Raw genomic sequence first — 12,216 nt, forward strand, 5'->3', positions numbered from 1 at the left:
CCATTAGGAAAAAAAACCCCAAAAAACACCAAAAAACCAAATTAAATTTAAATTTTTCACTTCTTCCTACCTGTAAGCAGTTGTAGTAGCAGGTGTTTGCCAAGGCAGGATGTATCCACCTCGGATGTGCAGGTTGATGTGCTCCAAAGGAGCAGATAGATTTTGGAATTGTTTCCTAAAGCCAGTGTCTGCGTTCTATGTACAAAAAAATAAAAGAATTTTTACAGGTTTTTCCTTCAGAACAAAATGTAATATTTCTCTAGAGAGGTTAATTAGGATTTGTTACTGCAGGAGTAACTATTAATAAGAGAAACACTGAAATTTTGGGTCTATAAAAGGCTGGCCTGACCATGGGTGATGGCAACTGAACCAAAGGGGCCAAGCAGGTGAAAAACAAAACCTGTGGTTAATGAAGGGAGTTTTGATCCTGCTCTTCCTATTTCCAAATCTTTTATTATTTTCCAGGAAAAATTATGCAGCTAAACCTGTTTTTTTCTTTCTTTATTAGAACATTCCATTACAAAAACCTTGTGTGTATCATTTGAGGGTTACAAAAAGCGAAAAGAACTCTAAATTAAAGGTATTAACTTCACCTTTTCATTTATCATAACTCTGGTCATGTTATTACACATTATTATAAAGGAATCGAGGATTTTTATTATTTCTTTTTATGTTTCTAAGAACTTATATTAAATGCAAATTAGGCAGGAGAGTGTTCCCACCCCCCTGCCACACTCAGCACTGTGAAAAGACAGAAAATAAAAATTTTAAAATACAATTTTTTTAGGATGACTTACTGTGTAGTAATCGTACCAGCGGGCATCGGGGAAATACGCCCTCACGCTCCGATCATTCTGCAATTAAACAAACAAATTTTAGGCACCTCACATCAAAAAGTGAAGCTTAGTTAAAGTGACTTCCAGTACTAAATAAGCTTAAAAGCTCACCTCTCTCATCACAGGGCTGATGAGCAGGGCAGGCCCCCAGAGGAACTGCTCGTCGATGTCCCACGTGGTCCTGTCTCCCACAAACCTGTCAGGAAGAGACAGCCAGAGCTGAGCTTTCCCAAATAATCCCTCCTTGAAGACCCTTCTGTCAGTAATTTCACCTACTCTTTCTAGTATCTGTTTCCTCGTTACTGCTGTTAATAATTAAGAGATCAATTAATGGCTGCACAAAGGTCCTGACGTGACACTCATTAGAGAAATGCAAGTTTAGTGCGTAGCTTTAGGGGTTTTGGTCCATTTCTTTGCTTTTGCTTTTCAGTACATTGGGACAACAAAACTCTGAAGGTCTTATGCTTGTTATTTACAGTAATAAAATCTTGGACACACTTTTTAATTTGAGACACTGTTTTCTGAGCTTCTTTGAAAATAGCAAATCACTACATGCAAAAAGCTCAGTTTTTCCCAGTTTTTGTTTAATTGAAGGGGGAAATGCTGTAACAAAGAGACAACTCTGCTGTTAGGGGGTCACAATTAGAGGAGTAATGGGAATTTTTTTTGTGAGGAGAGCAGGGGAATGGCACTTACTCGTGGAGAATGGGGCGGATCACGGTGCTGCCGTGGGCGTGGGCGTCGTACAGCAAGGTGTAGAGGTAAGGTAACAGGGTGTATCTTATGTTCAGCACATCCCTGGACATCTCTTTAAATTTGTCATCCCAGGAAGCAGGATCTTGCCTCTGGAAGAGAAGGGAGTGTTAGAGAAGCTGGGCTGGATTGCATGAGAAAGCTAAAAAACCAAATCCACGCAGCAAAACAAACCAAGGAAGTTTCCTCTCTGAAGCAGAGCATCTCCGTTTGTCTATTCTTCACCTCAGGAGCAAGTGAAAACTGTGGTTGTCACTGTCATCCCCAGGAGGGGAACTATAAAGAGGAAAGCTGATAAAAACCCAGGGGAAGCAGTAAAAATGTTTAATGCAAAGTGTCCCCAAGGTGTGACACGTCCCAGGGACATCACCCATCAGCCCTCTGCTCGCAGCATGAGGCCGAGGCACCAAGGACTGGTGTCAGGAGAGCCTCAAATCTTTATTAAACATAGGGAACAATACCTTGGCAAATTGGGCAGCGCTGGAAGCACCATGATAACCCTGCATCTGCATTTTGAAGGCTTTCAGGGCCCGTGGAAAGTGTGTGCTGCGAGATAAAGCGGCTGGCTTTGAAAAGGAGACTTTAATCCATTAGATATTTGCCATCTAAATAGCTCCACTCTGCTAGACCTGAAGCTTTCCCTGGAACACAAGTGCTGTTTCCCTTTTTTGCATTTTCCCAGTTATCTTGTTTTACAGCTTTCTCCACTCCACTCCTTAGCCTACATTTAGGCAATTATTTCCCTTTCCTTTCAGCAGAAATACAATATCTGACGGTGGCAAACAGGCAGAGCACAGAAATTCTTGAGTCTCACTCCAGCATCTTATTACACTGCCCCATTTTCTCATTTGTTGTATAATTATGGGCAATTAGGGCCGAGAGCACCGAGGTCAGTTCTGTTTCTTGAAGTGTGTTTGCCATAAAATCTCCATTTTAGCCCTGCTGTAGCTCATTGAAATCCAAATGGCACAGAGGGGAAAATACGTAGAGTTTGATTCAGTGAAAGCAAAGTTAGAAGGGGCTTCCTTCAAGTGTCCAAATCCCAGAGCAGCCCCTCTGAGGGCACAAAACCTCCCAGGTGATGGGGAGGCTCACAGCAGAGCCAGCATAGAAATAATGACAGTTTTCATTTGATAAAGAGCCAAGAGTGTTCTGTTTTTCTCCATTTTACCTTGAATGTATTTTTTTTTTGTTTGAGCCAAGGCACCTGTGCATTGTTCTGGCTGGTTCTGCAAAGGCCCAGCTGCTAAGAACTATTAAAAAACTCTTATTGCAACTCACCCGTGTTCCTTTCTCGTTGTGATTCCTGGAATATGGGTAAAATGCACCCAGCTGCATCCAGCGGACACACAACTCATACTGTGAGTCTTTGAAGAAGCCACAGATATCAGCTCCTGTCTGAAATTTTCAGAATAACCCAAATGAAAATCTGTATTATCATGTACAGCATCACAGTAATTAAATAGAAAGTTAATAACTCATTAGCTTACATAAGATATTCCAAAGAGACTGAACTCCATCATGCCTGAAAAGAGAAATAAATTGGAGTTACTCACTGGGTTTTTTTACTTTGTGGTTTCATACTGTTTATTACACTGCTGAATCAGAAGAGAAAAAAAACAAATCCAAACCCCACAATTTCTCTAACGTGTCATGTTTTCCTACTACAGAAGGAGATGGGATGTGGGTGGACAGGAGCAAAGAAAAAAAATGAGTGGCAGGACACAGGGCATGGAGGGGCCTGGTCCCAAGGGAATTAAAGGAGTTCCCAGCACCTGGTGCAGAAGAAGAAGTGAAAAAGGAATTGACCACAAATTCTGGTTGCTGAACAAGTTTTTTCAGCTAAAAATCAGAGGAATACAAAAAGCAAGGAGGTGAAGGAGAAGCAAAGCCAGGTTGGATAATGCTTGGAGGAGCCTGGTGTGTGGACAGTGTCCCTGCATGGCAGAGGCAGAACGGGGTTTAGGGCTTTAAGGTCCCTCCCAACCCAAACCAATCCGTGATTTGGTGATGGCAGGCATGCAGACCCTTTCCCTGGCACGTACCAATAATGGATTTGTGCAGCTGGTCCCAGGCTGCCGTGTTGTCCCCCAGCCAGTGTCCCACCCATCTCCCGCTGCTGGGGTACGTGGAGCGGCTGATGATGATCCCGCGCTCCTTGGTGGCACCTTGCAAAGCCCTGCGTTGGGAACAGGCACAGGAACGAGTTACAGGAGAAATACTGCATGAGGATTTACTGCAGAAGAGCCTCTGAAAAGAAATATTTGGGTTTGTATTGTCCTAGTGAAGGGCTACATCATGTACATCCAATTCATTCGTGCTTTTTATGGCAATTCTGTATGTTCCAGATGCAATCCCAGCAAAGCTGGCCAGCAAACCTGCAGCTGCAAAGAGAACTGGCAAACATGAGGGATTAAAAGGGAGTTTTCCAGCTCAGGCTAACTCCTCTGTAGGAAAATAGGGATGTAGCAAAACTTTTCTAAGCCCATTTTCTAGGTGCTCCACAATGCGTGTGAGGGCACATCTTTCCTTTCTTAGAGTACACAAAAACTGGAAGCAACAGTTGGAAATAATTTAGCAAAAATTAAACCTAAAGGTTCACAAGAGTAAAAACAAAGGTAGCAGGAATATTGGACCTCTCAGGATAAGTTTAGTTGACTAAAAGGTGCTGAATTAAAAAAAAGAGGGCTTTTTAGTCCCTTCTGAAAGACCAAGGTGACAGGATATCAATATGAATATTAGTCGGAAAGTCACCCTGGTTAAATCCCACTGCTCTCCAACAAGAGCCCCATAATTGCCTAAGCTGCTGCTTCAATAAGGCACTATTTGCTTATTTTTCTATAGGATTTGCAGCTTTAGTGACACCATAATTACAGCAAAGATACACAAGTCACTTAAATTACCACAGCAATTAAGCCAGACTAATGTGCCACAATTATTTCCTCCAAGACAAACAGTAACTTCCCTAGGATCCTTTATTCCTTTGTAACACATTGTCCAACACTTTAATTCTCTGTTTGCTTTCCCGGTGTCAATAATGCTTTGGAAGTGGCAGCTAAAATTTCAAAAGTGAGCAAATGTCACATGTAGAATTGCTCAGGGATGAGCAGGACCTGAGTGTTCTGTGCCTGGAGCCTCAGGCCTGCAGCTCCATAGCTCTAGCCATGAAAAACAATTATTCAGGTCACAAAGGCTGCATTTACCTCCAAACAGTTCCTGTTTTCACTAATAAGAACTCTGGCTATGCAAAAACCTCATTACAAAAGAACAGCATCAAGGCAATATCCCAAAGTTCCTGTGTCAAATGGATGGAGGACTGAAATGACACCAGGTTACATAAAATACTGATTCACTTCTCAGTTACAGTCTTTTGTGAGTTTTGTGTGCAAATAATCTTTCTGTTTGGATGGTTTAGCATCAAAATAAATTATTGCATTTCTTCAGTTTCACAAGCACCCCTTCAGTTACTGCCAAAAAATAAATTTGGGACTGAAATACATGTATATATATTTTGTAGATAACATTTGCTATAAATTTCCAGTGTGAGAGTATCTGCGTGAGCCGTGAGATTTATTGTAGTGATTTTTGTTGCAGTGCCTTGCAAAACAGAGGAAAACAGTTCATATTTAAAACACAGAAATGATGGTGATATTCCTTTTCCTACCAAATTCTTGTCTACTCCACTGGGTGTGCACAAGGTCTTGGCAGGGGTGGCTCCAGTGAGAAACTTCTGGAGCTTCCTCGTTTCTGATGGAGCCAAGAGGGACCTGCCCTTGGCTGAGCCCATCAGCAGCACTGAGTGACTTTGGGATAACAGGAATAAGAAGGAAAATAGCTCCCAACAGCAACTGGAGCTGTTCAAACTTCAGGCCCAAAGCATGAGCAATGTGAGAAGGGCGGGCAAGCAAGCAAGGAGGATGAAACTTCATCATTAGAAGCTATTAATTGGACAGTTAAGTCCTATGTGCAAATAGAATAAAACTTATAAAGATGTGAGATCTCATGACCAAACCCTCTTTTGATCCCGTCTTGGAGCCATCCAGGCAGAGCCATGGCTGTGGCTCTGGTGCTGCCAGGGTGTGGCCTTGGAAGGCACTTCAATAAATACCCACTTTTATTACTCCTAACTCCATCTAGCCTCTGTTCCAGCTCCTTGAGGCATCAGAACATATCCTGGAGGCAGCATGGAACATGCAAAGCACTTACAGCAGGCTGGGTCTGGCTTGGGACCATCCGTAAAGGCTGTGGACATCGTAGTGTCTGGCTGGGGTCCCGTCTGGGAGGTAGTGCAGACCTTCCATGCATGGAGTTTTGTGGATTAATCCTGTTGACCTATATCCCAAATCTTGTGCAAAGGGAAGAAATATATTTTTTTATTAATAATCATGTATTAATAATTTGAGTTACTTTTCCTTCATTTTCATAATCTGTTAGGCGTTCAGTCCCTTTATATTGTCACTTATTTATTTATAATTATAAAAATAGCATTTTCAAAATAGAACATTTCCAATATTCCTATGCAGGTATCCGAGCCTGTGAATGTTTTAAAAGTTCAGTTAGAGATGCTCTTACTACAGAGGCTCAAAGAATAAACAGAGTATATCAGAAAATATTTCAAATCTTTTTGAACACTGTCACACTAATCACATAAACAGAAAAATGGATGTGGTGGGGGTGTGATCTGTGTATCTGAATACTAATTTCCTGGAAATTCCTGAGAAACCACTCATGAAACCTGAATACAACAGTAAGCAGTGAGAGTATGCTAATAAACCATTAATAAATAATTCCTAATTAGTACTACTTTACACCAGTACTTCAGGAAAGCTGAGCTAAGAAAGTGAAGCATTTCAAGCATTTGACTGCTCACATAAATGGTAATGAGAGGAGACACATGGATATTTTCTAAATATTTAATTAATTGCATTATTCATCTGAGAAAAGTGCAAAACAGAGAGCTCAATTCTCTGGCATGCCTCAAGCAAAGCACTAAAGACAAAAATAGGGACCAAAATCCATATGCAGTGAGGAGCTGGAAAGAACTTTACTTTTACAAAGTGCTGAAATATCTGGGTTTGCAGTGTGCCCATAATCTCAGGAATAAGGGGCCATGTTCAGTGAGGATCTGTGAGTTTATAAACCCATCTTTATCTCGGCTTTTATGCCCCATATACCAGATAAGAATTTATGTAGGAACCAGAAAAACCTAAGACTCTTTCAAGGAAGAATCATACTTACAAGGCATGTAGGGGGGATAATTTAGGAGGTTGTTTCTGCAGCCACCCATGGCGCCATTCATAAAAGCTGCTGGTTCATTCATGTCCTAAAAACACAGAGCAGAACCCCTTAGTTTGCTATAGAACACCATAAATTCTAAGCTACACACAAACAGCTTTGCAGGGTTCCTCAGGAGCCTCAGTTGGACACCCCGTGTTCCATAAAGGGGCTGACAAAAAGGCAGGACAAGGATTTTCCATGAGGGCATGGAGTGACAGAAAAAGGGGGATGGTTTGGAGCTGAAGGAGGGCAAGATTAGATGGAGTATTGGGAAGGAATTGTTCCCTGTGAGGGTGGGCAGGCCCTGGCACAGGGTGCTCAGGGAAGCTGTGGCTGCCCCTGGATCCTGAAAGTGTCCAAGGCCAGGTTGAACATTGGACCTTGGAGCAACCTGGGATAGTGGAAAGTTGCTTGCACGTGGCAGGGAACAGGAATAGGAGATTTGAGATCTCTTCCAACCCAGACTGTTCTGTGATTCAGCAATTCTTTGTTTCAAAGGAACAACCTTATCTGAGGCTGTCAAGTCCAGCATTTCCTTAATGGGAATTTAGCACGGGATACTTCTGCCAGATCAGTGCAGATACTGGGAATCAGGAATTGGGGCCCTCTCCACCAGTGTTGGGCAGAGAAAAAAAATCCAGAAATCAGATGCATCTCCACACTTACAGTCCACAGGCCATCAAACTTGAGGCTTTTTGAAGGGTCAGGATTGTTGTAGACCTCCAGGATTTCCCTCTTGTACCACTCCAATGTGGAATTGCGGAAGAAGTCTGGGAAAGCACAATGGGACACGTAGTTCTGTAAAAACAGAAGGAAAGCAAGACAGATAAGGGGGACTGAAGGTGTTCCATAGTTAAAACTCTGTAATTTAAATAAAAAAAAAATTAAAAGACAACAAAGAGTAATTGCTTGTTCACTAAATTATTTAGCTTTTAGGAAGGATTAACCAGTTTCTGCACTTTATTCCTGCCGTGAGATTTATCAATGATTTTGCTGCTATTTTAATTGATTAATGTCTATATTTGAGTCCAGAACCAAACCATGTCAGTATTTACCTCTACTTGGTCTTCATGAGGCAGTGACTCATTGATTTGGACATTGGGAAGAAAAGACCAGACCTAATAGGGCAAAGAATATTTTAAATAATCAAGCCACACTAAACACAAACTGAGCATTACAACACACAGGTTTAAATACTCATCCCAGGACAGTACCTTGGAATACAAAATTTCTTTGGTATCAGGCCATTGTACGAAGATATTATCAGCCACACCTCTGGTGAAGGCAGGATAATTGGTTTCATTCCCAGAAATGGCTGGATCCTACAATTAGAAACACTTTTACCCTTATGCTCAAAACTCACGTTGAATATATTCTCTATTTTGTGATGCTGTATTGGAATTTAAAAACAATAGTCCAAAACTGACCAGGATAATGATAAATCTCATTCCTTCTGCTTTGATTTTGTTGATCAGAGCCGGTAATCCAGCAAAACGTGGGGAAAGGGTGAAGTCCAGGTTCCTTTCCATGTAGTCAATATCTACATATTGGACATCCTGCAGTTAACAAAAAAAACCAATTAATTTTCAGTTATTTTCCCCTCCTTTTTGCCAAATATTGAAAATAAGTAAAATATGGAGCTTTCCATGTGTTAAATTGGAAGCAGTGGTAACTTCAGTCTGAAGTTGTTAAATGAATATTACACAATTTATGAGCAGGTGCAAACCAAAATAAACCTTTCACTGCTGCATCTAAACCGAGGGGAGAAATTGATACAAAATAGAGAAAAAAATTGATTTGTCTGTACATGCGTACACAGAAACTGCACCTATATTTCCACAGCTATGAGGAAACAATGGGAGTAGCTGTTCTCTATTGAAACATTGATATTATTATATTTAAAATGAATCCACGTTCAATTTATAGCATAATTTTGTTAGGTCTAGGTGCTATTCCTACTACCCCAACAACAACCTGGGCCAAATCACAGCTGACTTGACACAGAGCATTATGGCAATGAAATTATGCTGCTTCATTTTTCTCCCTGCTGGTTTTTCTTAATCACTGCTCCTTCCTTCATTCTTTCATGTGAATAATTAAGAAAATTAAACATCTTTTAACACAGCCCAGAGTCCATGGCACAAAACCTGCTCTTCTCTACCACAGTGGCATTTTTTTTTGGTTGGTTGCTGCTTCAGTGTTTAAATGGATTTAGTCAAAGCTACAAAGCCAAAAGCTCAAATGCTATTTTCTCCCAACGTACGTGGGGAATTCGAGCTGCCTTCATTTCCTCCACGAGCTGGGCGACCTCCTGGTCATTGGCGTATCCATAGCGGCACAGCTGGAATCCCAAGGACCAGTAGGGTGGCATGACTGGGCGCCCAATCAGCTGAAAAGAGGAAAGGATGCTCGTGGTGAGGAGGGGAAGAGAAACCAAACCAACCCAGCAAAGCCCAGCAGCGGTCAGGCTCCTACCTCGGTGTATTCCTGAACCACGAGTTCGGGGGTCGGGCCCAAAACCATGTAGAAGTCAAGGATTCCTCCGATGGTGCGATAGGTCAGGGCAGGGGTGGGCTGGAAAGTCACATCTGGAAGTGGAGGGAAGGAAGTGAGGAAAGGAGGCCTGGGTTTGCCACCAGTGCTAAACGCTGACTGTAAAAATGGAACACCCGGAGGAGGACGGAGACAATTTACAGAGGTCTGGACAAGGGAGAGTGGCTTCAAACTGACAGAGAGAAGGCTAAGATGGGATATTGGGAAGAAATTCCTCCCTGTGAGGGGAGTGAGGCTCTGAGGTTGCCCAGAGCAGCTGTGGCTGCCCCTTGATCCTTGGCAGTGTCTAAGACCAGGTTGGACACTGGGGCTTGGAGTGGCCTGGGACAGTGGAAGGTGTCCCTGCAGGGGGTGGAACAGGATGAGTTTTAATGCCCCTTCCAACCCAGACCATTCCATGATTTTATGAGATAAAGTGAAGGTTTTCTTACCCATTGCATTGCTGTTAAGCAAGAGAACTCCATGGGCATTGCCATCTTCTTCAAGAGCCATATAAAATGGATGAACACCATAGGAATTCAACTTGTACTGCAAGTAAAACAAAATACATTTTACTGGGGAAACATTGCAAACATTTGCTTATTAACATTTGGTAATAAATTTAATAAAAGATGAGACAATTGCCAAACATAGCAAATAAAGTTTAAATTTATGCACCTAAACCCTACCTAACCACAAAACAGACCTGCAGAAGGTCACTCGGAGCTTCACAATTTGTCAGGTTTGTCAAGACTGCTCAGGCAGGAAGGAAAGGCATTGTTGCACTTAAATTTCACTAATGAGAAGGTGCTTCCTCAGGACAAAAGTTTCCCTTCTTTGCAAACAGAACCAGGTGTCTGTGTGCTCAGGAGGTGCTGGTGACATTATATTTAATTTTCTCAAAATGTGTTCCAGCCTGAACTGGAAGTTAGAGATATAATTAGCTGCTGCTATTTCATTGGCCATTCCCTGATAATTGGAAATTTGCTATCTTGAAGGAAATAAGACAAATAAACAGAGATAAGATTTCTGCTTTACCTGTGTGAGTACTAAATTAATCCCCAAGCAACAGGAATTTTTCTGACTCATGTCTAATTTTCAAAACAATGAGCAGAGAAGAATAGTAAAAAGGAGGAACGTGCTGTTACTCTTAAGCCATCTGTCACCTTCCAACATCTGATTGAGGGCCTGAGCTCTTCACATTGTTCTTTCAGGTCACAAATAATGGGTTTACAGATGACCTATGCCATGGAGACACCATCGAAATTGTAAACCATGATAAATATGGTCAGAGCCAGTGCCCAGTACCAGCAGACATCCACTGGATTTTAAAGTTGTGCTGAACAGTTCTGTGCTCATTGGTTCAGAAATCACATTTTCTTCTTCTTTGCCTACTTACAGTTGGAGGCTGGTCCCTGGTGAACATTCCCCAGGTGTGCCAGCTCATGTTGTGTCGGAAGCTGGGATGCTCCGATTCTCCGAACCCATAGATGTACTGGGACGCCAAGCGGGTGGAAATCTGGATGAACATGTCACTGAAGGTGAAGGTGGGCAGGCCTGAACTCCAGCTGAAGTGGGAAGAGGAAAGGGAAAATTAGAACACAGCATCCTCAGGGCTGTGTTTCTGGCAGACACTTCCTTTACTCCACTCTTTTTCTCTGGAAACCTCACTCTTCAGTAAAATGGACTAAAACTGTTGTGGTTATCAAAAAACTTAAAGGACATGAAATGGGGTATAAGAATTGCTGAAGAGTTTAGGGACACCAAATCCTCTGTGTCATTCAGAGAGGAATAGCACACAGACATCGTGCCCTGCAAGTTGTGTCATATTTTGGCAATTTAGAGAGAAAATGCATTTCAGGACACTGCAATCCTATTTTCCTTCCAGACCGAGCACTGGAGCCACATGAAATATAGTAAACAAAGTGCTTTTTACAGTTCACTGAGCTTTCTGTGCAGATTACACTGGAATTGCATTCACAGGTCACATTTATTATAAATCAGCATCTTTCCAGTTAGAAATCAAACTGCAGCCTGGTGGGCTCTGCCAGAGAATTTCGTCATTCCAGGAGCTTCAATTACAGGTTGAATTATCATTCTGGTTGGCAAAGGGAACTCAACTTGCAATTAAGTTCTGAGTACTTAAAAAAATTAAATAAAATTGTTTTTTTGAATAAAAAACATAACACACTCAACTGTTCTCCATTTTCTAACTCTGACTCAATCAAGGAAAAATGAAGCTCCTGCCAGACTCATCTGTTGTGTTACAAAAACCCATCTCAAAGTAGTTGGGACACCACTTCCCACTATTTTTTTCCTTAACCATTCCCCAAAACTGACCCAAATGGCCAATCCTGAATGAGCAGTGCTGTGGTCACCTAAGGAATATTTTAGGAACTGTCCAAAATCCTTTTGCCTCCCAGAAACTTGGGGATCGCACAAGGAACAGCCTGCAGAGCCGCCAGCGTTCTTCACTCCAGCACGTGCATGGGGAGAGGGTTTGGCATGAAAAAAGCTACCAAAAACGTGTGACACAAAATAACAAAGGGTGGCAGTGGCTTACATGACCGTGCCCGTGCTCCTGCGGCGCACTTGGATCCCGAAGGGTTTGATCTGGAGCGAGACGTCGTAGAGCCGGTCCTGGCTCGAGCTCGTGGGGGAGCTGGGGAGGTTCAGGGGCACGGGGACCTCGTACCGTGGGTTTGCATAGTCATAGATCTGTGAAGAAAAAGTCACTTTAGTTAAACAAGTCAGTTGTTCAAAGTCTGAATCTGATGCAGATTTTAAAATACCTGCTGTGGTGAGTATTTTCTTTCAA

At 42.2% G+C, this 12,216-nt stretch overlaps 1 protein-coding gene across 1 annotated transcript in view; it reads right to left on the minus strand.

Annotated features, from left to right (window-relative positions):
* SI (sucrase-isomaltase) overlaps positions 1-12,216 on the minus strand; it is a 40,610-nt gene that overhangs the window by 4,666 nt on the left and 23,728 nt on the right. Inside the window, exons 26-43 of the mRNA XM_041405813.1 lie at positions 11,962-12,116; positions 10,798-10,966; positions 9,851-9,947; positions 9,342-9,454; positions 9,130-9,255; positions 8,294-8,422; positions 8,081-8,188; positions 7,922-7,984; positions 7,533-7,664; positions 6,828-6,912; positions 5,796-5,934; positions 3,635-3,768; positions 3,080-3,114; positions 2,871-2,987; positions 1,533-1,681; positions 948-1,032; positions 798-854; positions 71-195 (exon numbers count right to left, since the gene is read on the minus strand). Of these exons, the coding sequence (XP_041261747.1) occupies positions 71-195; positions 798-854; positions 948-1,032; positions 1,533-1,681; positions 2,871-2,987; positions 3,080-3,114; positions 3,635-3,768; positions 5,796-5,934; positions 6,828-6,912; positions 7,533-7,664; positions 7,922-7,984; positions 8,081-8,188; positions 8,294-8,422; positions 9,130-9,255; positions 9,342-9,454; positions 9,851-9,947; positions 10,798-10,966; positions 11,962-12,116 (2,018 nt within the window). The remainder of the gene's footprint in view (positions 1-70; positions 196-797; positions 855-947; positions 1,033-1,532; positions 1,682-2,870; positions 2,988-3,079; positions 3,115-3,634; positions 3,769-5,795; positions 5,935-6,827; positions 6,913-7,532; positions 7,665-7,921; positions 7,985-8,080; positions 8,189-8,293; positions 8,423-9,129; positions 9,256-9,341; positions 9,455-9,850; positions 9,948-10,797; positions 10,967-11,961; positions 12,117-12,216) is intronic.

This window comes from Onychostruthus taczanowskii, unplaced genomic scaffold (assembly GCF_017590055.1).
Source record: "Onychostruthus taczanowskii isolate IOZ18803 unplaced genomic scaffold, ASM1759005v1 scaffold24, whole genome shotgun sequence".
Classification (NCBI taxonomy): domain Eukaryota; kingdom Metazoa; phylum Chordata; class Aves; order Passeriformes; family Passeridae; genus Onychostruthus; species Onychostruthus taczanowskii.